This window comes from Hyperolius riggenbachi, chromosome 7, assembly GCF_040937935.1.
Source record: "Hyperolius riggenbachi isolate aHypRig1 chromosome 7, aHypRig1.pri, whole genome shotgun sequence".
Taxonomy (NCBI): domain Eukaryota; kingdom Metazoa; phylum Chordata; class Amphibia; order Anura; family Hyperoliidae; genus Hyperolius; species Hyperolius riggenbachi.
Window position 1 is genome coordinate 210,179,412 of NC_090652.1, and position 26,792 is coordinate 210,206,203.

Below are 26,792 nucleotides of genomic sequence, written 5' to 3' on the forward strand. Positions count from 1 at the left end.
GAATATGCTCAGCAGTCAAATGCATCCAGGCAAGGCTGCAAAATTAAATCAGACATATCTTACAGGGGGTGTTAGCTGCTTTTTACAACTGTGAATGGGCTGCAACAGGGAACTCTAAGGCTGGTTTCACAGTGGGACGTTAAAGTCCCACGTTACAGCAGCCAGCAGATCATCATACACACATGATTTAACTGACATTCATCTGCAGATCAGATCCACCAGAATGGATTTTCAGATCTGCAGATGATTGCTTGATCTGCAGATGAATGTCAGTTAAATCATGTGTGTATGATGATCTGCAGATCTCATAGACTATCATTGCAATTTGCAGGAATGGATTTTTGGCAGGAACAGATCTTTTGCAGATACTGATCTTTTGTGTCTGTACAGCATCTGTGTGTGCAGCATCTTGCAAAGATTTCTGTCTGATGTGGAGTTCAGCTCCATAGAAAAGACTGTGTAGAGTATGGCTCTCATACTACATGAAGGGTGGTAAGATTGGTCTGTGATCTTTCATTTTCCAAAGACTATAGTCTGATGTGTGTATGAGCCTTAAGTGTTGAATGTGACTCGTCTCTCTGACTGAGAAGGAGCTTGGAGGACAGCCAAAGAGTGTGTAACATTTATCAATAGATACATTCAACTAAATAGAATGTATCTATCTGAACTTCTGCATATCTCTCCACGGAACTTTAAACCTATGTGTTTAACCCTTCCAATGCTGGTCTAGTAAAAAAAAAAAATGCTTTTTGCATATAATATGCTGTAAATAATATTTTAGAGCAAAGTTGAAATGCAGGGTTATATTCCGATTTAATTATCCATGGACAGTGTTTTGCGCATTGCATGACTATAGATATATTAAAAATACCTGGGTTAAACTTGTAGTTTAATTCCCTGTTGATATTACACACATTTTACTAGAGAGCAGTGGCAGCTCCAGGATTTTTTTTTTGGGGGGGGGGGGGGTGCTATGCAGGTGCTGGACCAATTTCTGGGGTAGCTGTAGCAAAAAAAATGGGTGTGGCTTTAACTAAATGGGTGTGGCCATGACCGTATGAGGGCGGAGGTAACTGTAATTTAAAGTGAACCCAGGGTGAGAGTGATATGGGGGCTGCCATATTTATTTCCTTTTAAACAATACTAGCTGCCTGGCAGCCCTGCTGATCTATTTGGCTGCAGTAGTGAACTGAATTACACCAGAAACAAGCATGCAGCTAATCTTGTCAGGTCTGACAATATTGTCAGAAACCCCTGACCTGCTGCATGCTTGTTCAGGGTCTATGGTTGAAAGAATTAGAGGCAGAGGACCAGCACGGCAGCCAGGAAACTGGTATTGCTTAAAAGGAGATAAATATGGCAGCCTCAATATTATTCTCACCTCTGGTTCCCTTTAAAAGTGCAACGCAAAGACAGTGGGCCCAAGTTTTGGTGACCCTTTCCCCAGAAAATTCACATAATTGTGCAGGTTTTCTCAAGAAAATACACGTAATGTGAGCAGATCAGCCCAGAAAACACATTCAATCATGTGGCAGATTTGACCAGAAAACATGTTCAATTATGTTGGCAGATTTCACCAAAAAACACATTCAATCATGTGGCAGATTTGACCAGAAAAAACGTTCAATCATGTCAGGAGATTTGACTAGAAAATACATGCAATCATGTCGGCAGATTTGCCCAGAAAATACATGCAATCATGTCGGCAGATTTGCCCAGAAAATACGTGCAATCATGTAGCAGATTTGACCAGAAAATACGTGCAATCGTGTAGCAGATTTGACCAGAAAATACGTGGAATCAAGTCGGCAGATTTGCCCAGAAAATACGTGGAATCATGTCGGCAGATTTGCACAGAAAATACGTGCAATCATGTCGGCAGATTTGCCCAGAAAATACGTGCAATCACGTAGCAGATTTGACCAGAAAATACATGCAATCATGTGGAAGATTTGACCAGAAAATACGTGCAAACATGTGGCAGACCTGGCCAGAAAATACGTGCAATCATGTAGAAGATTTGACCAGAAAATACATGCAATCATGTGGAAGATTTGACCAGAAAATACGTGCAAACATGTGACAGACCTGGCCAGAAAATACGTGCAATCATGTAGAAGATTTGACCAGAAAATACATGCAATCATGTGGAAGATTTGCCCAGAAAATACGTGCAATCATGTTGGCAGATTTTCCCAGAAAATACGTGCAATCATGTAGCAGATTTGACCAGAAAATACATGCAATCATGTGGAAGATTTGACCAGAAAATACGTGCAAACATGTGGCAGACCTGGCCAGAAAATACGTACAATCATGTAGAAGATTTGACCAGAAAATACATGCAATCATGTGGAAGATTAGACCAGAAAATACGTGCAAACATGTGACAGACCTGGCCAGAACATACACCTGCTGCTAATATAAATTAAAAAAAAAATAATTTACTCACCTGCAGCACTGCAGACCTCTTCCCGGCCACCATCCGGCACGCAGCTCCCATGATCCTCTGGAGAGTTCAGCCGGCAACTGTCTGAAACTCCCGCGCTGTGCAGGGCTACGGGACAATGGCGCCCGAAGCCCTGCGATGCAGACTCAAAGTCTTCAGTGCAGGGCTTCAGATGCCATTTTACCATAGCCCTGCTCTGCCGCTGTCGGAGCTGCGTCCTGCTGCTGTCAGTGAACTGACACGGCATCTATTAGACGCCGAAAGTCTGTTCACGCTGGGGGGTGCTTTGGGGGTGCTTGGAGAATTTTAGGGGGTGCTTCAGCACCCAAAGCACCCCCCTGGCGCCACCACTGCTAGAGAGACAGATGTTTTCACTCCTCCCCCTATTTGAACATCATCCACACAAGAAGTAGTCAAACAGGAACTGGTAGTGTCAGCATCCATTCTCTCTCTGTAACCAAAGATCATCTGGCCTCCTCCACCAGCACTATGCTGAGAAAATAACTCTTTGTGGCCAGCACTGCAGCTAAAATTAGGTCTCATAATGGTAAAAATCTGCTGACCTGCAGTACTGGCCACAAAGAAATAATCTTTCAGCACCATAGGGAGATTTGGAGAATGAGATTTGTTGGGAACTCACACATTGCTGCTACCTAGAAGCTTAGTGGATGGATATCTAAGTCATATGACTAACTTTAACAAATATGCATCAGATATGATCATTTGTGATTAATAGTCCCTAGTCTTCAGCATTACAGAAAATGAGGCCTTTACTTCTAAAAATTGGGTTTCTTTCAGGGATAGTTAGTATTAGGATGAGTTTAAAAAGTTTGACAAACCCAGTTCTATTGGGATATAAGCAGATGGAGGCACTCATGCTTGCTACACAGCCATAGCAGTTAAGGCACCTGTTTTTTCACCATCCGTGAAACGCATTGTCAATTTTATGTGCTCAAATAAAAGACCATTTTTCAATAGACTGGTCCAAATTCTTCAAGAGAGGTGATATTACCTCTCTGTTTATAAGATAATAACTTATAAGTAAATAAATAGGCTAATAAATAGCTTTATTAGCCTATGTTTTATGCATTGAGTGCCTCCACCCCAGTTTTAAAGAGAATCTGTATTGTTAAAATCGCAAAAAAGTAAACATACCAGTGCGTTAGGGGACATCTCCTATTACCCTCTGTCACAATTTCGCCGCTCCCCGCCGCATTAAAAGTGGTTAAAAACAGTTTTAAAAAGTTTGTTTATAAACAAACAAAATGGCCACCAAAACAGGAAGTAGGTTGATGTACAGTATGTCCACACATAGAAAATACATCCATACACAAGCAGGCTGTATACACCCTTCCTTTTGAATCTCAAGAGATCATTTGTGTGTTTCTTTCCCCCTGCATCTCTCATGCACTGAAGTTTCAGGCTGCTCTTTTCTTCCTGCAAACAGCTTTGCCCTTGTCTGAATTTCCACAGTATGTGAAAGCCCAGCCAGCTCAGAGGACGATTTATCCAGCTTGTAAAAGATAAGAGAGAAGAGAGAAGCTGCCCTAATCAAAATAATACACAGGCAGTGTGCACAGAGGGGCCTGGAAGGGGGAGTTCATAGCAGAACCACAACACTGAAGAACTTGGCAGCCTTCCAGACACAGGCCGACAAGTCTGACAGAGGAAAGATACATTGATTTATTACAGAGACTGTGATAGCAGAAAGTGCTGCAGTAAGCCAGAACACATTAGAATAGCTTTTGAAACTTGTAGGATGATAAAAAACAGGATGCAATTTTTGTTACGGAGTCTCTTTAAGTATTTAAATATTTAAGTATTTACTAGAAGTTTAAATATACTTTGTATTTACTTACCAATGCTTGCTTATTTTTCACTAGGCATACAATCCGCATAGCCTCCTCATTTTCAGGTATGTTATCTGGTAGTGGGGGGAGAATGGGCTCAAAATCTTTTTGGGCAACGGTATCATGAACAGACAGGAGGGCCTGAGAAAACAAGGGTAAAGGTATAAGTACATGTGGTGTGGTTTATACTGTATTATTAATGTTGTGCTTTTGTATATGGATTTCTTTATCTCTTGCCTTGAAATGTGCACCTTGCAGGAGGCGTTTTAATTCACGAGAGTCTGCAGAAGGTGGGATCTCACGCAAGATATTTACCACCTGTTAACAAAGCAAAATCCTTTTATAGATGAGCAGGACCATAAAATGCAGTATATATTTCATAACTGTAAAAAACTATCATAAAGCAAAATGCATATAATCTTTAGGTGTAACTATAGCGAAACATGTGTCCCCTCGCAGAGATTTAAATGTACCTTACAAACAATTTATACAGAAGTGAATCAAGACTGGTATGACTAGAGTATTGCACTTTTTTCGGTATGCAGCTGGTTACAACCAGATTATTAGTGTGTTCATTATTGCTAAAACAAATCCTATTTTCACACAAGCCCCCTCTCGAACAATGACTAACCCTAATTGACCCCCACTGATGCCTAACCCTAACCAAAGCCCCCCCCCCCCCATGCCAAACCATGACTTGTCACCCACCGATGCATAACCCCAACCATTTCCCCCACTGGTCCCTTACCCTAATTACTACCCCACGATGCTTAACCATGACTGACCCCTCCCCCCACGATGCCTAACCCTAATCACCATAAATTGCCAACCCCTAACCCCCCCCCCCCCCCGGTCCGCAAACCCACCAATAATCTGCATTCTCTGATTGGTCCAATGTTTTCGAGTTCTGTGGTTGGGAAAAGATTATAGAGAGTTACGGTAATGTGGCTCTTCCATGGAAATCCGGTTACCGATGTCACTGCGGTACACCCATTTCCAAAAGGAAACACTTGGAAATAGGTATTTTGCAGAAATTTCCTGACCATCCCTATTGATCGGATATGCTAGAAAATCTCGGTCGCAAGTGCTCGATCAGGTGCGCGTTGGGAATGGCGTGCAATATGGTAAAAACCGACCCGCTGTCCTCCCAAGTGTTAAATGTTCCCCCACCCCCAATGGTCTGTAAATCATCACCTGTCCGCTGTTGGGGCTCACAGCCTCCTCTCAGAGGCTAGCGGACAGATGAGAATTTACAGTGCACAGACATCAGGAGGAGCGGGGGGAGCGATGGGGGCTTGGAACACATTTAACAATCGGGGGGGGGGGGGGGGCAGGCAGGCAGGCGTTGCCGCACTGGGCCAATTCCTGATGCTGAAACCTATCAGAAATTGGTCTGCAGTGTATGGGTAGACAACAGAACTCTCTTTGATCAATTACGATCAGAGAGAGATCTGTCTCATGGTCGATCAGAGATTTATGGGCACCTTAAGATTCTCCAAAGAGATCTAGTCAGAAGATGTGGCAGACATTAGGAACAATTTTTATTTATCATTTTAATTATTAAAAATGCTAGTTTAGGACAGGAGAATATACAGGATCTTCTCAAAAAAATAGCATATTGTGATAAAGTTCATTATTTTCTGTAATGTACTGATAAACATTAGACTTTCATATATTTTAGATTCATTACACACAACTGAAGTAGTTCAAGCCTTTTATTGTTTTTCTTATTGATGATTTCGGCATACAGCTCATGAAAACCCCAAAAGCTTTATGGAGATGACGATTTCATTTTTCAGCACGACCTGGCACCTGCTCACAGTGCCAAAACCACTGGTAAATGGTTTACTGACCATGGTATTACTGTGCTCAATTGGCCTGCCAACTCTCCTGACCTGAACCCCATAGAGAATCTGTGGGATATTGTGAAGAGAAAGTTGACAGACGCAAGACCCAACACTCTGGATGAGCTTAAGGCCGCTATCGAAGCATCCTGGGCCTCCATAACACCTGAGCAGTGCCACAGGCTGAATGCCTCCATGCCACGCCGCATTGAAGCAGTCATTTCTGCAAAAGGATTCCCGACCAAGTTTTGAGTGCATAACTGAACATAATTATTTGAAGGTTGACTTTTTTTGTTTTAAAAACACTTTTCTTTTATTGGTCGGATGAAATATGCAAATTTTTTGAGATAGGAAATTTGGGTTTTCATGAGCTGTATGCCAAGATCATCAATAAGAAAAACAATAAAAGGCTTGAACTACTTCAGTTGTGTGTAATGAATCTAAAATATATGAAAGTCTAATGTTTATCAGTACATTGCAGAAAAGAATGAACTTTATCACAATATGTTAATTTGTTTTTAGAAGATCCTGTATATTTAAAATGTTTGACTCACCTCACTGGATAGACAGCGAGCCTTTGGTACTACAGGCATAGGTCTCTTCCTTATGTACTGATGCAGGCAGTCATGTACCTGAGATAAGGCTGATAAAATATCAGTATGGGAAATACACAGTGATAAACAAGTTCACAAAAACAGGATAGAAAAACCGTATGTACAGAACAATCACACAGGTAAATGCAAATGTGAGCAATCAGATAGCACCACAGGATTTCCATGTTGTTTTGAACAACAGCAGTTTCCCGCCTAAAGTCCACCATATACTATTAGATATAATTGATCTATTTCCCAACTTCAAAATCATTTGGAGAAAACTGATCATTTTACTGCTTAATATTGAATAGACTGCAACAGAAATCTGATCAAATATTGTTTGGAATACTGTTACTGGTAGCTTTGAAGATAATAGCAAGAGCATAGAGAAGAACAAGGGTTTCACAGCCTGTAACAGTTTATATAAAATGCAACTTTTATACAACTTTATAAATATCCAGGCAGATAAAAATTCTTTAAATATTGAAAAATCAGGTTTATCACAAAATATATATACAAATCAGCAGCCTGCATGCTTCTCAGATTTATATGGGCCGCTTATTCAGAGGCAAGAAGAGTTACAGTACTGTGTCTGTGACAACTGGTTAAAAAAACACACAATCATATCTGTCAGTATATCATGGACAAATCTGGCAAATGATGAGAGTAGCCTCCTTCGTGCCTTCTCAAAAGGCCCTGTCAGATCAATAACAGCAATCAATGTCAAAACTATAACAACGTCCCATATAGAGGCGGACCAAGGTGTGTTGTCGCTGGAAGAGCTGGTGACTCCTTGACTGTAAGACATTTACCTATTTATATGTTGTAATTCCCACTTTGGACTTACCGTACTTATAAATAATTAAATGCTTTTCCTTGTTGTCTTACACATATAACATTAACCAAAGTTGAGTTTGCCAAATTTAAATAAAACAAGTGATTTCAAAGGTTCCCACCAATCACAGATAATATCTGAAATAGATGTATTCAGGCTACTTATGCAAAGAGAAAGCTGCCAAAAATGTTATTTTTTGAATGATACATTTATACCTTTAGCAGAGACTGCAGCCACGGAGCCTGAAGCAAACTGTACAGCACCCCAATTCCATTAACATCTTTGTGGTAGAACAGGCCCAGTTCTTCAAGCACCAATGTGAGGATTTGTGACAGTCCTTGTAAAAAGAATACAAGTGATCAGTGCATGCTAGCCACTATAAAATTATACACAACTATGGTATTTGAATTATTTCCATATTTTTATAAAATACAGTATGTGGAAAATATAAAATCAAGTCCCCAAGCTTTAGGCTGAGTTTTAGCTGAATCTAAATTAATTAAAGTAAAAATGGTAAATTAATACTTGTCATAATAAATAAAATACCTGTAAATCGCTATCATTTCTCTTTCAAAAGTACCTGAACGTTGTCTGCATGTCTGTTTTTCATTCAATGCATTTGTTTGTTCTCTTTTGACATTTGTTTAGAGACATACCTTTACTTTGTCTCTGTGAAGTCCCATTTTTCATATATTCCCACTTCCTGTCTATAGACATACTTGCTACTATGGAGGAAGTGGGAACATCTGAGGAATGGGACTTCACAGACACTTTGGAGACATGCAGCAAATCATGTTTCATACAATACAAGAAATCCAGAATTCAGGTACAATGTAGGTCTGTCCATATACAATACATGGTAAGTTTACATATAACATTTTTTTATTTTTAATTAAGTGTTAATTACTGGTTTAAATCTGGATTACTAGCTAAGTATACTTTCATTTCCACGGAATCAATAACTCGACACATTCTAACCTAAATACATTTAGTGCAGTGTCATTAAAATGGCTATGTATTGTAACTACAGGTTATGCAGTCTAGTTACATTTAAGATGAATGACGTTTTATCTTAGCCTTCTGACTTTTGTCAGGTCTATAAGCTGATTAACTGGCTAGCAAAATCTACTAAATCAACTGCCTTTGCTCTGAATAGCTATTCAACACCAATGTCTTCTTGCTGGTTTTCAACATAGCTGGCAAAGCTAGAAGACTGATTATTACTGATGTGTTAACAGGTTAAAATGGACACACAAGTTCTACATTCATAATTATTTCTCTGACACTCTGAAACTCACTAAAAACACATTACAATTAGAGATGGCTCGAACATCAGATTTTGGGTTCACGAACCGCGAACATGAACTTGAACTTCCGCAAAAGTTTGCGAACCGGCGAACTCGGCGAACCGCAATAGACTTCAAAGGGCAGGCGAACTTGGAAAAACTACAAACACTGTTTCTGGCCACAAAAGTAATGGAAAAGATGTTTCAAGGGGTCCAACGTCTGGAGGGGGGCATGGCGGAGTGGGATACACGCCAAAAGTCCCTGGGAAAATTACAGATTTGACGCAGAGCAAGGTTATAATTTCTAAAGGGCAGAAATCACATTGCATTCCTAAATTGGAGGCATAAAGTGCTTGAAAACATCTTGCGTGTGTAGACATGGATCAGCAGCTAGTGTAAGTAGTGTACTGCTACACACTGACAGACCAAACTCACTGTGTAACGCACCGCAAACAGCTGAGCTGGACTGAACAGGTATACAGTGGCGGGTCCACTGAACAGAACAGGTATGCAGTGGCGGGTTCACTAAACAGAACAGGTATACAGTGGCGGGTTCACTAAACAGAACAGGTATACAGTGGCGGGTTCACTAAACAGAACAGGTATACAGTGGCGGGTTCACAGAACAGGTATGCAGTGGCAGGTTCACTGAACACAACAGGTATGCAGTGGCGGGTTCACTAAACAGAACAGGTATACAGTGGCGGGTTCACTAAACAGAACAGGTATACAGTGGCGGGTTCACAGAACAGGTATGCAGTGGCAGGTTCACTGAACACAACAGGTATGCAGTGGCGGGTTCACTGAACAGGTATACAGTGGCGGGTCCACTGAACAGAACAGGTATGCAGTGGCGGGTTCACTAAACAGAACAGGTATACAGTGGCGGGTTCACTAAACAGAACAGGTATACAGTGGCGGGTTCACTAAACACAACAGGTATACAGTGGCGAGTTCACAGAACAGATATGCAGTGGCGGGTCCACTGAACAGAACAGGTATGCAGTGGCGGGTTCACTAAACAGAACAGGTATACAGTGGCGGGTTCACTAAACAGAACAGGTATACAGTGGCGGGTTCACAGAACAGGTATGCAGTGGCAGGTTCACTGAACACAACAGGTATGCAGTGGCGGGTCCACTGAACAGAACAGGTATGCAGTGGCGGGTTCACTGAACAGGTATACAGTTGCGGGTCCACTGAACAGAACAGGTATGCAGTGGCGGGTTCACTGAACAGGTATGCAGTGGTGGGTTCACAGAACAGGTATGCAGTGGTGGGTTCACAACACAGGTATGCAGTGGTGGGTTCAATGAACAGGTATACAGCGGCGGGTCCACTGAACAGAACAGGTATGCAGTGGCAGGTTCACTGAACAGGTATGCAGTGGTGGGTTCACAGCACAGGTATGCAGTGGTGGGTTCACAGCACAGGTATGCAGTGGTGGGTTCACAGCACAGGTATGCAGTGGTGGGTTCACAGCACAGGTATGCAGTGGTGGGTTCACAGCACAGGTATGCAGTGGTGGGTTCACAGCACAGGTATGCAGTGGTGGGTTCACAGAACAGGTATGCAGCCAGACAGGAACAAGTTAAGCCTAACTAATCTTTCCCTGAGAGACAGTCTGCAGCAGCTCGCCCTACTCTCACTAACGCAGGCAGCACACGAGTGACCGTAATGGCCGCCGCTGCCTGCCTTATATAAGGGGGGGTGGGGCTCCAGGGGCTTGTGTAGCCTAATTGGCTACACTGGGCCTGCTGACTGTGATGTAGAGGGTCAAAGTTGACCCTCCATGTGCATTATGGGGCGAACCGAACTTCCGCAAAGGTTCGCCTGCGGGACGCGAACCACGAAAGTTCGCATGGAACCGTTCGCAGGCGAACCGTTCGGCCCAACTCTAGTTAAGGTACCGATCACGAAGGGGAATTGACACATGTACATGCCTTTTGTTTTGTTGTTGCAGCCGCCATGCAGCTAGAAAAATTAGGCAGACATGTACACACACCAGAAAAATTATTATTCTTTTTGTTAGCGGCCTTAAAAATTCAGGAATCCACCTGGAGTCCTGGACCCTGTTGGTGGTGGCGGCGGAGAAGGCAGTCAAGCGGCCTGCAGGCAGAGATGCTGTGTGGGTACTGACTTAGTCTTGGGGCAGGCAGCAGCAGCCAGCAGGCACGTAGGCAGAGATGCTGCGTGGGGACTGACTTAGTCTTCGGGCAGGCAGTAGCCCTCTAGGATCCATGCCTCATTCATTTGGATAAAGGCGAGGTACTGAACACTTTTTTGACCTAGGCAACTTCTCTTCTCACTGACAATGCCTCCAGCTGCAATGAAGGTCCTTTCTGACAGGACGCTTGAGGCAGGGCAAGCCAGAAGTTGGATGGCAAATTGTGACAGCTCTGGACACAGGTCAAGCCTGTGCACCCAGTAGTCCAGGTATACAGTGACTGGTATAATACAGTGTGCAGTCACACAGATGCAGTGAAAGGTATGCAGTGACTGGTATAATACAGTGTGGAGTCACACAGATGCAGTGAAAGGTATGCACTGACTGTGCTGGGCCTGGCACAGTATAGCAATTAGCAAGGGCCAGCTGCGAAAGACTGGGCTGTATATGCAGTGTCAGTGGCACACAGACACACCAAAAAACAAAAACCATTAGCTCTCTAAAGAGCTTTTTTGTGATGCTTTTCAGCAACAAATATCAGCAAGGAGCAAGCTAACAAGACCTAACTAACGCTTCTCTATCTCTGCAGCAATGTCTCTACCTTTTCTCACTAAGCAGGCAGCAGACAGAGTAAGAAAATGGCAGACGAAGCAGCATTTTAATAGGGTAGTGGGGGTCCAGGAGGGAGTGCAGCCTGATTGGCTGCCATGTGTCTGCTGACTGTGATGTAGAGGGTCAAAGTTTAGCCCAATGATGTGGTATAGGGGGCGGGTTGAACTCGCTAAGTGTTCACGGCTCACCGGGAACGCGAACAAGTTTGCTGGCGAACCGTTTGGGCCATCTCTAATTACATTCCCTCATGGACGGATACATGTTCCAAACAAACATTTCCATTGTTACTGACTACAATCAACAGAATCTGTGAATGGTTAAATTAACTCTGTGAGGATAAAGCATTGCAATATTCACTTAAAAGGAACCCAAAGTGAGAGAGAAACGTCCGGAGGCTGCTATATTGATTTCCTTTTAACCTGCCTGGCGTTCTGATTCCCGCGGCCCTGCGACACGGTTTTTGCACATTTTTTTTTCATGTAGCTAGCCTAGCGCTAGCTACAGTGGGTTGCAAAAGTATTCGGCCCCCTTGAAGTTTTCCACATTTTGTCATATTACTGCCACAAACATGAATCAATTTTATTGGAATTCCCAATGAAAGACCAACACAAAGTGGTGTACACATAAGAAGTGGAACGAAAATCATACATGATTCCAAATTTTTTTTTACAAATAAATAACTGCAAAGTGGTGTGTGCATAATTATTCAGCCCCCTTTGATCTGAGCGCAGTCAGTTGCCCATAGACATTGCCCGATGAGTGCTAATGACTAAATATAGTGCACCTGTGTGTAATCTAATGTCAGTACAAATACAGCTGCTCTGTGACGGCCTCAGAGGTTGTCTAAGAGAATATTGGGAGCAACAACACCGTTAAGTCCAAAGTACACACCAGACAGGTCAGGGATAAAGTTATTGAGAAATTTAAAGCAGGCTTAGGCTACAAAAAGATTTCCAAAGCCTTGAACATCCCACGGAGCACTGTTCAAGCGATCATTCAGAAATGGAAGGAGTATGGCACAACTGTAAACCTACCAAGACAAGGCCATCCACCTAAACTCACAGGCCGAACAAAGAGAGCGCTGATCAGAAATGCAGTCAAGAGGCCCATGGTGACTCTGGACGAGCTGCAAAGATCTACAGCTCAGGTGGGAGACTCTGTCCATAGGACAACTATTAGTCATGCACTGAACAAAGTTGGCCTTTATGGAAGAGTGGCAAGAAGAAAGGCATTGTTAACAGAAAGCATAAGAAGTCCCGTTTGCAGTTTGCCACAAGCCATGTGGGGGACACAGCAACCATGTGGAAGAAGGTGCTCTTGTCAGATGAGACCAAAATTGAACTTTTTGGCCAAAATGCAAAACGCTATGTGTGGCGGAAAACTAACACTGCACATCACTTTGAACACACCATCCCCACTGTCAAATATGGTGGTGGCAGCATCATGCTCAGGGGTGCATATCTTCTTCAGCAGGGACAGGGAAGCTGGTCAGAGTTGATGGGAAGATGGATGGAGCCAAATACAGGGCAAACTTGGAAGAAAACCTCTTGGAGACTGCAAAAGACTTGAGACTGGGGCGGATGTTCACCTTCCAGCAGGACAATGACCCTAAACATAAAGCCAGGGCAACAATGGAATGGTTACTTTAAAACAAAACATATCTATGTGTTAGAATGGCCCAAAGTCCAGATCTAAATCCAATCGAGAATCTGTGGCAAGATCTGAAAACTGCTGTTCACAAACGCTGTCCATCTAATCTGACTGAGCTGGAGCTGTTTTGCAAAGAAGAATGGGCAAGGATTTCAGTCTCTAGATGTGCAAAGCTGGTAGAGAAATACCCTAAAAGACTGGCAGCTGTAATTGCAGCAAAAGGTGGTTCTACAAAGTATTGACTCAGGGGGCCGAATAATTACGCACACCCCACTTTGCAGTTAATTATTTGTAAAAAATGTTTGAAATGATGTATGATTTTCGATCCACTTTTCACATGTACACCACTTTGTATTGGTCTTTCACGTGGAATTCCAATAACATTTATGCATGTTTGTGGCAGTAATGTGACAAAATGTGGAAAACTTCAAGGGGGCCAAATACTTTTGCAACCCACTGTACATGATTTCCCCCTCCCTACCCTCCGATCGCCGCCGGCGCAATGGCCCGTCCGGAAATCCCGTTCTGAACTGGATTTCCTTGAGGGCTTCCCCCGTCGCCATGGCGACGAACGTTGCGACGTCACAGGGAGACCCGATCCACCCCTCAGTGCTGCCTTGCACTGATTGGCCAGGCAGCGCACGGGGTCTCGGCTAGGGAGGCCCTGTATCGCGGCGGATCGGCGGCGATCAGGTAAGGCACGCAGCAAGCAAAGTGCTTGCTGCGTGGTTAAAAAAAATTGTTCAAATCGGCCCAGCGGGGCCTGAGCGGTGACCTCCGGCGTCTCTGGACAAGCATAGCTCGTCCAGAACACCAGGGAGGTTAAACAATACCAGTTGCCTGGCAGTCCTGCTGATCTTTTCTAGCATCAGCAGTGTCTGAATCACACGCCTCAAACAAGCATGCAGCTAATTTTGTCAGATTTTTGTCAGAAATCTTACATGCATGCTTGTTCCGGGTCTATAGCTAACAGTATTAGAGGTTGTTGATCAGTAGGACAGTCAGGAATTGTTAATTGTTTAAAAGGACATTAATATGTCAGCCTTCATGTTTCTCATATTGGGTTCCCTTTAAGTTTAACTTGTTCAGGCTTGGATCAGTTTGATGCTAGTTGATCAGTTGTCTTTAGTGCAACTTCAGTTCCATTTCTATTAAACAGGTCACCATTAGATAGCAATTTACATTGTATTTCCAGAATCTGCTCCCCTGGACTTACTGTACAGTGACCTGCCTGTTGTTTTCCCCTCCATCATGGCTTCTTACATAGAAAACTTACCGTTCTCCTGAAGGCAGCCAGGGTTCATTTCCATGGTCTCCCTCATCCTGAATGCTTCACCAGGTTTTTGTGGATGAACCATCCAAACCAGTCAGTACAACTGTTACTAAAATGTATGATAAAAGAAAAACATAATGCTTCTTTAATGCTTCTTTTCAAATAATAAAAAAATGAATTCTACATTGATTAAAATCTATAAATGATTGCCCCCTCCCCACCCAATAAATAATGATTGCACAGCCAAGAGAATGTGTCTGTTTGAACCTGCATACCTTTATTTGCTGAGCCGAGAAAGAGGAAGTATTTTTTTCTGTGATCGCAATTTTGAAGCAGTTGAGATTTTTGTAGAGATTTTGTTGCGATATCAGAGATTTTAGTGCGATTTTAGAGTGATTACATTTTTCATGCAGAAGTGAGCTCAGTATGGGATGCTCACCCAGGATGAATATAAAGAAAAGTATTTACCATGGTGCCAGGCTTTGGACACAGGAAAACATGTTACAGGTTGATTGTGAGGGTGCCACGTTTTTTTTATTCATCACTCAAAGATTTAAATCCTGCTTTAACAATCACTACTGAAATATTAGTGACATTATAGGGAACAACCACTGCACAGACATGCTGCTGGGCTACAGCCGATGAGTATGTGCTGTGCATTGGGAATTTGTGGTGTCAGGGCACTGCACGAGTGAGCAGCTTCCGGTGGCCAGATACATTTCAGCACAAGGGATACATTCAGCGCTTGTTGTTTAGAGACATGGGCCCATATGCAATTCACTTTTTCACCTGAGTTTTCTCCTAGGAATTAATTTTTCACCTTCTATTTAAAATAACTTTCCAGCACGTTTTAACTAATAAAGTACCAAAAAAAAAAAAAAAGGTGAAAAAAGTACTATTAAAATTATTTTGAGTATTTTCTTGCTTTCTGGTGACTTACAAGGCATTTTATTAATAAGTTTAAAATTATGACCTGGGAGAAAACTTAGGAGAAAAAATGAATTGCATATGGGCCATGGTGAGATGGATTGCTACATGAGGTTGGGGGACTGCTGTACACATGCTAAATTCTCGACTATGACAGCACCGAACAACCATCTCAGCTGAACGTTAGCTAGTGTGTATATGAAGAGCAAGTCACCAATGGCAGCTCACATATTCATCTAATTTTAGGGTTTGTTTTTTTTAACCTCCCCGGTGTTCTATTGAGATCGCCAGGGAGGCTGCGGGAGGGTTTTTTTTTAATTAAAAAAAAACTATTTCATGCAGCCAACTGAAAGTTGGCTGCATGAAAGCCCACTAGAGGGCGCTCCGGAGGCGTTCTTCCGATCGCCTCCGGCGCCCAGAATAAACAAGGAAGGCCGCAATGAGCAGCCTTACTTGTTTGGCTTTCCTCGTCGCCATGGCGACGAGCGGAGTGACGTCATGGATGTCAGCCGACGTCCTGACGTCAGCCGCCTCCGATCCAGCCCTTAGCGCTGGCCGGAACTGATTGGTCCGGCTGCGCAGGGCTCGGGCGGCTGGGGGGACCCTCTTTCGCCGCTGCTCGCGGCGGATCGCCGCAGAGCGGCGGCGATCAGGCAGCACACGCGGCTGGCAAAGTGCCGGCTGCGTGTGCTGCTTTTTATTTGAAGAAAATCGGCCCAGCAGGGCCTGAGCGGCAGCCTCCGGCGGTGATGGACGAGCTGAGCTCGTCCATACCGCTCAGGAGGTTAATGGAATTAGGGATAGTGTGCTTTGACATTAGTGCTTCCTCCAGAATGTACTGTATACTAGGAGGGAGTAGGCTCCCCACTGATGTATCAGCAAAATAGGCTGGTATAATAAAGAACAGTCTTACCTTGTTACATAGTTACATAGTTATTTGGGTTGAAAAAAGACATACGTCCATCAAGTTCAACCAGAGAGCAAAGTACAACACCATCCTGCTCCCTCACATATCCCTGTTGATCCAGAGGAAGGCGAAAAACCCCAAAAGGCATGGTCCAATTAGCCCCAAAAGGGAAAAAATTCCATCCCGAATCCAGATGGCAATCAGATAAAATCACTGAATCAACATCACTGGGCATTACCTAGTAATTGTAGCCATGGATGTCCTTTCAACGCAAGGAAAGCATCTATGCCCCCTTTAACCACTTGAGGACCTAGGGCTTTCTACCCCTTAAGGACCGGCCACTTTTTTTCCATTCAGACCACTGCAGCTTTCACGGTTTATTGCTCGCTCATACAACCTACCACCTAAATGAATTTTGGCTCCTTTTCTTGTCACTAATAAAGCTTTCTTTTGATGCTATTTGATTGCTCCTGCGATTTTTACTTTTTATTATATTCATCAAAAAAGACATGAATTTTGGCAAAAAAATGATTTTTTTAACTTTCTGTGCTGACATTTTTCAAATAAAGTAAAATTTCTGTATACATGCAGCGCGAAAAATGTGGACAAACATGTTTTTGATAAAAAAAAACCCCATTCAGTGTATATTTATTGGTTTGGGTAAAAGTTATAGCGTTTACAAACTATGGTGCCAAAAGTGAATTTTCCCATTTTCAAGCATCTCTGACTTTTCTGACCCCCTGTCATGTTTCATGAGGGGCTAGAATTCCAGGATAGTATAAATACCCCCCAAATGACCCCATTTTGGAAAGAAGACATCCCAAAGTATTCACTGAGAGGCATAGTGAGTTCATAGAAGATATTATTTTTTGTCACAAGTAAGCGGAAAATGACACTTTGTGAGAAAAAAAAAAAAAGTTTCCATTTCTTCTAACTTGCGAAAAAAAAAAATGAAATCTGCCACGGACTCACCATGCCCCTCTCTGAATACCTTGAAGGGTCTACTTTCCAAAATGGGATCATTTGTGGGGTGTGTTTACTGTCCTGACATTTTGGGGGGTGCTAAATTGTAAGCACCCCTGTAAAGCCTAAAGGTGCTTATTGGACTTTGGACCCCTTAGCGCAGTTAGGCTGCAAAAAAGTGCCACACATGTGGTATTGCCGTACTCAGGAGAAGTAGTATAATGTGTTTTGGGGTGTATTTTTACACATACCCATGCTGGGTGGGAGAAATATCTCTGTAAATGACAATTTGTTAATTTTTTTTACACACAATTGTCCATTTACAGAGATATTTCTCCCACTCAGCATGGGTATGTGTAAAAATACACCACAAAACACATTATACTACTTCTCCTGAGTACGGCGATACCACATGTGTGGCACTTTTTTGCACCCTAACTGCGCTAAAGGGCCCAAAGTCCAATGAGTACCTTTAGGATTTCACAGGTCATTTTGAGAAATTTCGTTTCAAGACTACTCCTCACGGTTTAGGGCCCCTAAAATGCCAGGGCAGTATAGGAACCCCACAAATGACCCCATTTTAGAAAGAAGACACCCCAAGGTATTCCGTTAGTAGTATGGCGAGTTCATAGAAGATTTTATTTTTTGTCACAAGTTAGCGGAAAATGACACTTTGTGAAAAAACACAATTAAAATCAATTTCCGCTAACTTTTGACAAAAAATAAAATCTTCTATGAACTCACCATACTCCTAACGGAATACCTTGGGGTGTCTTCTTTCTAAAATGGGGTCATTTGTGGGGTTCCTATACTGCCCTGGCATTTTAGGGGCCCTAAACCGTGAGGAGTAGTCTTGAAACGAAATTTCTCAAAATGACCTGTGAAATCCTAAAGGTACTCATTGGACTTTGGGCCCTTTAGCGCAGTTAGGGTGCAAAAAAGTGCCACACATGTGGTATCGCCATACTCGGGAGAAGTAGTACAATGTGTTTTGGGGTGTATTTTTACACATACCCATGCTGGGTGGGAGAAATACCTCTGTAAATGGACAATTGTGTGTAAAAAAATCAAAAGATTGTCATTTACAGAGGTATTTCTCCCACCCAGCATGGGTATGTGTAAAAATACACCCCAAAACACATTGTACTACTTCTCCCGAGTACGGCGATACCACATGTGTGGCACTTTTTTGCACCCTAACTGCACTAAGGGGCCCAAAGTCCAATGAGTACCTTTAGGATTTCACAGGTCATTTTTGTTTCAAGACTACTCCTCACGGTTTAGGGCCCCTAAAATGCCAGGGCAGTATAGGAACCCCACTAATGACCCCATTTTAGAAAGAAGACACCCCAAGGTATTCCGTTAGGAGTATGGTGAGTTCATGGAAGTTTTTATTTTTTTGTCACAAGTTAGCGGAAATTGATTTTAATAGTTTTTTTTCACAAAGTGTCATTTTCCGGTAACTTGTGACAAAAAATAAAATCTTCTATGAACTCACCATACTCCGTACGGAATACCTTTGGGTGTCTTCTTTCTAGAATGGGGTCATTTGTGGGGTTCCTATACTGCCCTGGCATTTTAGGGGCCCTAAACCGTGAGGAGTAGTCTTGAAACCAAATGTCGCAAAATGACCTGTGAAATCCTAAAGGTACTCATTGGACTTTGGGCCCCTTAGCGTACTTAGGGTGTAAAAAAGTGCCACACATGTGGTACCGCTGTACTCAGGAGAAGTAGTATAATGCGTTTTGGGGTGTATTTTTACACATACCCATGCTAAGTGGGAGAAATATCTCTGTAAATGACAATTGTTTGATTTTTTTACACACAATTGTCCATTTACATAGAAATTTCTCCCACCCAGCATGGGTATGTGTAAAAATACACCCCAAAACACATTATACTACTTTTCCTGAGTACGGCGGTACCACATGTGTGACACTTTTTTGCAGCCTAGGTGCGCTAAGGGGCCCAACGTCCTATTCACAGGTCATTTTGAAGCATTTGTTTTCTAGACTACTCCTCGCGGTTTAGGGCCCCTAAAATGCCAGGGCAGTATAGGAACCCCACAAGTGACCCCATTTTAGAAAGAAGACACCCCAAGGTATTCCGTTAGGTGTATGGCGAGTTCATAGAAGATTTTATTTTTTGTCACAAGTTAGTGAAAAATGACACTTTGTGAAAAAAAACCAATAAAAATTAATTTCCGCTAACTTTTGACAAAAAATAAAATCTTCTATGAACTCGTCATACACCTAACATAATACCTTGGGGTGTCTTTTTTTTCTAAAATGGGGTCACTTGTGGGGTTCCTATACCGCCCTGGCATTTTACAGGCCCAAAACCGTGAGTAGTCTGGAAACCAAATGTCTCAAAATGACTGTTCAGGGGTATAAGCATCTGCAAATTTTGATGACAGGTGGTCTATGAGGGGGCGAATTTTGTGGAACCGGTCATAAGCAGGGTGGCCTTTTAGATGACAGGTTGTATTGGGCCTGATCTGATGGATAGGAGTGCTAGGGGGGTGACAGGAGGTGATTTATGGGTGTCTCAGGGGGTGGTTAGAGGGGAAAATAGATGCAATCCATGCACTGGGGAGGTGATCGGAAGGGGGTCTGAGGGTTTGGCCGAGTGATCAGGAGCCCACACGGGGCAAATTGGGGCCTGATCTGATGGGTAGGTGTGCTAGGGGGTGACAGGAGGTGATTGATGGGTGTCTCAAGGTGTGATTAGAGGGGGGAATGGATGCAAGCAATGCACTGGCGAGGTGATCAGGGCTGGGGTCTGAGGGCATTCTGAGGGTGTGGGCGGGTGATTGAGTGCCCTAGGGGCAGATAGGGGTCTAATCTGATAGGTAGCAGTGACAGGGGGTGATTGATGGGTAATTAGTGGGTGTTTAGGGTAGAGAATAGATGGAAACACTGCGCTTGGGTGGTGATCTGATGTCGGATCTGCGGGCGATCTATTGGTGTGGGTGGGTGATCAGTTTGCCCGCAAGGGGCAGGTTAGGGGCTGATTGATGGGTGGCAGTGACAGCGGGTGATTGATGGGTGGCAGTGACAGGGGGTGATTGATGGGTGGCAGTGACAGGGGGTGATTGATGGGTGATTGATAGGTGATTGACAGGTAATCAGTGGGTTATTACAGGGGAGAACAGATGTAAATATTGCACTGGCGAATTGATAAGGGGGGGTCTGAGGGCAATCTGAGCGTGTAGGCGGTCGATTGGGTGCCCGCAAGGGGCAGATTAGGGTCTGATCTGATAGGTAACAGTGACAGGTGGTGATAGGGAGTGATTGATGGGTGATTGATGGGTAATTAGTGGGTGTTTAGAGGAGAGAATAGATGGAAACACTGCGCTTGGGTGGTGATCTGATGTCGGATCTGCGGGCGATCTATTGGTGTGGGTGGGTGATCAGATTGCCCGCAAGGGGCAGGTTAGGGGCTGATTGTTGGGTGGCAGTGACAGGGGGTGATTGATGGGTGATAGGTGATTGGCAGGTGATTGACAGGTGATCAGTGGGTTATTACAGGGAAGGACAGATGTAATTAATGCACTGGCGAATTGATAAGGGGGGGGGGGGGGGTCTGAGGGCAATCTGAGCGTGTGGGCGGGTGATTGGGTGCCCGCAAGGGGCAGATTAGGGTCTGATCTGATAGGTAACAGTGACAGGTGGTGATAGGGGGTGATTGATGGGTAATTAGTGGGTGTTTAGAGAAGATAACAGATGTAAACGATACATTTGGGAGGTAATCTGACGGCGGGTTTGCGGGCGATCTAATGGTGTGGGTGGGTGATCAGATTGCCCGCAAGGGGCAGGTTAGGGGCTGATTGATGGGTGGCAGTGACAGGGGGTGACAGGGGGTGATTGATGGGTGATAGGTGATTGACAGGTGATTGACAGGTGATCAGTGGGTTATTACAGGGAAGAACAGATGTAATTAATGCACTGGTGAATTGATAAGGGGGGGTCAGAGGGCAATCTGAGCGTGTGGGCGGGTGATTGGGTGCCCGCAAGGGGCAGATTAGGGTCTGATCTGATAGGTAAAAGTGACAAGTGGTGATAGGGGGTGATTGATGGGTGATTGATGGGTAATTAGTGGGTGTTTAGAGGAGAGAATAGATGTAAACAATGGATTTGGGAGGTGATCTGATGTCGGATCTGTGGGCGATCTATTGGTGTGGGGGGGGTGATCAGATTGCCCGCAAGGGGCAGGTTAGGGGCTGATTGATGGGTGGCAGTGACAGGGGGTGATTGACGGGTGATTGATGGGTGATTGACGGGTGATTGACAGGTGATTGACAGGTGATCAGGGGGATAGATGCATACAGTAAACAGGGGGGGGGTGGTCTGGGGAGAATCTGAGGGGTGGGGGGTGATCAGGAGGGGGCAGGGAGCAGGGGGGGGGGATAAAAAAAAAATAGCGTTGACAGATAGTGACAGGGAGTGATTGATGGGTGATTAGGGGGGTGATTGGGTGCAAACAGGGGTCTGGGGGGTGGGCAGGGGGGGGTCTGATGGGTGCTGTGGGCGATCTGGGGCAGGGGGGGGAGAAATCAGTGTGCTTGGGTGCAGACTAGGGTGGCTGCAGCCTGCCCTGGTGGTCCCTCGGACACTGGGACCACCAGGGCAGGAGGCAGCCTGTATAATACACTTTGTAAACATTACAAAGTGTATTATACACTTTGTATGCGGCGATCGCGGGGTTAACATCCCGCCGGCGCTTCCGTATAGCCGGCGGGATGTTGCGGCGAGCGAGCGGTGACAGGCGCCGGCGGAGGATCGCGTCACGGATGACGCGATCGCTCCGCCCATGCCCTTAAATGGACCGCCGCCTCTGTGGGTGAGGCCGTCCTGCAGGGCTCCACTTCCCCGCCGCCCCTGTGTAGTGGGCGGTCGGGAAGTGGTTAAAGGCAGGTATAGAGTTTGCCATAACGACTTCCTGTGGCAATGCATTCCACATCTTAACCACTCTTACTGTATAGAACCCTTTCCTAATTAAATGGCTAAAACATTTTTACTCCATGCGCAGATCATGTCGTCTAGTCCTTTGAGAAGGCTTAGGGACAAAAAGCTCATCCGCCAAGCTTTTATATTGCCGTCTGATGTATTTATAGATGTCAATTAGATCCCCTCTAAGGCGTCTTTTCTCTAGACTAAATAAACCCAGTTTATCTAACCTTTCTTGGTAAGTGAGACCTTCCGTCCCACGTATCAATTCAGAATCAATTTTATTTCGCCAAGTAAGTTTGCACCTACAAGGAATTTGTCTTGGCAGTTACTTAACAAACGCAAACACAAACAAATTAAAAAAATAAAAATTACAAGGACATACAGAACGTATATTACAAGTCAAGGACAGTATGTGAGTATAGTGGCAGTAAGTAAGGTAAGAATTGTTCATTTTCAGTCCTGTGCTGATTACTTTCAAGTCCTAGCAGCTCTAGCGTGGTTCAGCATTAAGTATGGCTACCGCCTGAGGAAAAAAGCTGTTCCTGTGTCTAGACGTTTTAGTTGCGATTGTCCGGAATCTTACTCCTGAATTTTGTTGCTCGTCTCTGCACCTGTTCTAAAACTGCAATATCTTTCCTGTAATGTGGTTCCCAGAACTGAATTCATTATTCCAGATGTGGCCTTACTAGAGAGTTAAACAGGGGCAATATTATGCTAGCATCTCAAGTTTTTATTTCTCTTTTAATGCATCCCAAAGTTTTATTAGCTTTAGCTGCAGCAGCTTGGCATTGAATACGATTCTTTAACTTGTTGTCGATGAGTACTCTTAAGTCCTTCTCCAAGTTTGATGTCCCCAACTGTATCCCATTTATTTTGTACGGTGCTAGACCATTGGTATGCATGACTCTACATTTTTCAACATTGAATTTCAACTGCCATTTATGTGCCCATATAGCCATCCTATCCAGATCCTGTTGCAATATGTCACTATCTTTCTGAGAGTTGACGAATCTGCACAATTTTGTATCATCTGCAAAAGTAGCAACATTGCTTTCTACTGCATCTACTAGATCATTAATAAATACATTGAAGAGCACTGGACCCAGTACAGACCCCTGTTGGACCCCACTGCTAACAGTCACCCATTTTGAGTATGATCCATTGACCATAACTCTTTGTTTTCTGTCCATTGCTGTCCACAGCCTGCGTGCACATCTCCTGCTTGGTGGGTGGAGCTCCGCCTTCAGTCTCCGAGCAGAGACCGAGGGGGCGATCAGACCCCACCAACAGAGAGCTCTGTTGGTGGGGGGAAAAGGGGGGGGGATCACTTGTGTGCTGTGTTGTGCGGCCCTGCAGCTTGGCCTTAAAGCTGCAGTGGCCAATTAAGTAGAAAATAGCCTAGTCACTAGGGGGGTTTAACACCATGGTCCTCAAGTGGTTAAAAGATATGCAGAATTCTCCTGCCTCATTGGTTCATAAGTCTTTGTACAGCAAAGTTAAAATGATTGCATTACCTTTCTTTCACTGCGGTTTTTTTGCAGTGACACATTCATTCCACAAGGGGAGTGAAACTACACACTGTAGGGCTGCTGGGTCCGTGTATGCTCAGTTGGGAGTAAGTCTCAGTCCACACTAGGTATGGTTGCAGAACGCAATCCATGGCCTGGGCTCGGGTTTTCAAAAATCGGAACGCGAACGAATCCATGCTGCCCTTTTGCAACATACGTTTCCAGTCAGTTTGCATTTTTTTAAAAAAGTGCCCCAAGCCGTGGTGGTGGGGGGGCGCCAAGCTGGAAGGGGTAGCAGCCAGGAAGGGAGGCAGTGGGCAAAAATGAGTGGGACCCCGCCTCACTCACCTGGGTCCCCCATCCTCCTCCAGCTATTTGCAAATGCAGCAAGCGGGAAAGCAATTACCTTCCTTGCATTCCACTGCTTGCCGCATGACCTGCAATGCCATTCTCTATACGTCAGTGGGTGGCATTGCAGGAAGTCACGTGGCAAGCAGAGGAAGGATGTAGGTAATTGCTTTCCCGCTCGCTGCTTAAAGGGCCCATACACCTAACGATTTTCCCACCGATATACAGCAGATTGGATCACTGTGATCAAATCTGCTGTGAAATCGTCGCGCAAACGCTGACAGAACGATCAATTTCTGTCCGAAATCCATCGTTCCAGTCGTTCCGTCCGTGTGGAAGTTTTTTCTCAATCGCCGGCGGGTCGGGCGTGCGTCGATAGCGGCGTTCAAATGCCCGGCGACCGACGCAATACAGCGGAGATACATTACCTGTTCCGGCCAGCGCAATTCCCCCGGTATCCGCTGCCTTCTTCTCCGCTCCGAGCTCCAGCTTCACTGAACTTCCTGTCCCGGCAAGAAGTTTAAACAGTAGAACGCCCTCTACTGTTTAAACTTCCCCTGGACAGGAAGTTCAGTGAAGCAAGCCAGCCGGACCAGAGACCAGTGCGGAGAAGAAGACAGCAGAGACCGGGGGAGTTTTACCGGCCAGATCAGGTAATGTATAGCTGGCAGGCAGGCGGCGGTGGCGGCAGCTCCACAGATTGTGATCGGTTTCATGCTGAAATCGATTCACAATCTGTTTGCAGTAAAGGCAGCCATACGATCCCTCTCTGATCAGATTCGATCAGAGAGGGATATATCTGTTGGTCGAATCTGATGGCAAATCGACCAGTGTATGGCTACCTTTAGCTGGAGTGAGGAGGGGGTCCAACCCCGCTGCCCCCCTTCCTGGCTGCTATCCCCTCCAGGCTACCTGGGGGCAACCTATGGGGGGGGGGGGGTTCGCAAAGATGATATTGAGGGGAGGAGAAGACAGTAGGCAATCCAGTTCTCCCTCCGTTTTTGTGTGCAAAGTAGCCTGTGTAGGGGGAGATCCGTTTTTGTATTGCCTTTCATTGCCTACACGGGTATCCGGGCTCTGTGAAAATGTTGCAAATCCAAACTCTCCGTTCAGTTTTTCAAACCGGATCCTGCAGATCCGTTTTTTAAAGTGTGTGAAGACAGCTAGTATTTTTAACATTGGTATCCGTGGCTCCGGTTTTGGTCCAGGCCAAAAAACTTAGTCACAGATACATTTTTTTTTAAACAAGTGTGAACTGACCCTAACCACACAGTACCAGATAAGAGCTAGGTAAGGCAGCTTTCGTCATGAAACACCCAGAGCTTCAGAGCAGTGGCCTGAGAAATGCCAGTGTAAACACAAATTGTCTTTCTTTTCATAGGGAAAGTCATGCTGTAGTAAGGACCTAGAGCCTCTTTTGGATTTTTATTGCTGTCCTATCTTCCCAACTGTGAGACTTCCTGTTACCTTCTATTTTAGCTGTAGGTGGAGAAATCTAAAGCTGGGAATACACAATGCAATCTCCTGTCCGATCGTCAGGAATGTGGCAGTTATTTCCGACATGTCCGATCTGTTTCTGATCAAGAAAGGGATTGATTTTGCAAAGTTGTCTTCTGAAAATAAATTCCTTTATCGATCAGAAACAGTTTGGATATGTACACACGGTACAACTTCCCATCTGATCACCCCTCGGTCAGACGGGATATTGCATTGTGTGTTCCCAGCATTAGAATAACAGAAATTGCAATAATTAAACCATTTGTTTGCATTTAGGCAAAAAGTTAGCATTTCTGACTAATTTATATTCTGTCGATCAGTTCCTAGACTTGGCACTACCAGTTTTCACATTAATGCCAGAGAATTTCATGGACCACACAGAGCACGATTTAAATAAAAAAAAAAAAAAAAGAAAAACAATTTCTGTGCAACTAGAATGTGGATGGGTTATTTGAGCAGCTTAACATGTAATGTAATAACTAAACTCAACTATGTAATGAATATTATTTGATTAAAAGAAAATGTACAGAAAGAATATGTATTGTCGACTTTGCAGAGTATAAACATTAAAATCTGCACATCACTGTGTCAATCTATCATACGGTAAAGAGGATGAATAAACACAACAGAATTAATCCAGCAGTGCTGTTCACTTTGAGGGTAGTGAGAGTGACCGCTCTTAGCCATGGCAATGCTCGGTTCAGATCATATCATTTGCAATATAAGCAAAATACATGTACTGTCATATTTTCATACAAAACAATTTTGTATGAAAAATATTTTACACAAGTCAGGAGAATACCAATTTTTCCTTGAAGAAAGCCTAACCATGACAGAAGGTGGGATGTTTGTACTACAGTGAAATTATGAAAATAAAAATGTATTCTTTGTGCCACTTTCATTTATTAGCTTTTGCTACTCCTTTATGTGTATTGCACTCCTTCACTCAAATTCTACCTGGATCAGTCAGTGTAACAGTATGTGCAGGCGACTGGTGCTGATGCGATGGGACTAGAATTCAATGTTCAGATACAAATTCTTACCAGGATGCAGGCAAGATGAGTCAGTGTGTCACTCCATCTTCATGCTGACCTGTGTGTAAAGTGTTATCAGCAGCAACCTGGCTAATCC

General features: G+C 44.1%; 1 protein-coding gene across 4 annotated transcripts in view; it reads right to left on the reverse strand.

The window, feature by feature from the left end:
• The window catches only part of MPP4 (MAGUK p55 scaffold protein 4), a 72,340-nt gene extending 45,548 nt beyond the window's left edge, over nucleotides 1–26,792 (reverse strand). For all 4 annotated transcript variants that reach the window (XM_068245099.1, XM_068245097.1, XM_068245098.1 and 1 more), the window contains exons 1-6: nucleotides 26,705–26,792; nucleotides 14,563–14,668; nucleotides 7,787–7,908; nucleotides 6,698–6,775; nucleotides 4,537–4,617; nucleotides 4,309–4,440 (exon numbers count right to left, since the gene is read on the reverse strand). In XM_068245099.1, the coding sequence (XP_068101200.1) occupies nucleotides 4,309–4,440; nucleotides 4,537–4,617; nucleotides 6,698–6,775; nucleotides 7,787–7,908; nucleotides 14,563–14,644 (495 nt within the window). In that variant the 5' untranslated portion in view covers nucleotides 14,645–14,668; nucleotides 26,705–26,792. The remainder of the gene's footprint in view (nucleotides 1–4,308; nucleotides 4,441–4,536; nucleotides 4,618–6,697; nucleotides 6,776–7,786; nucleotides 7,909–14,562; nucleotides 14,669–26,704) is intronic.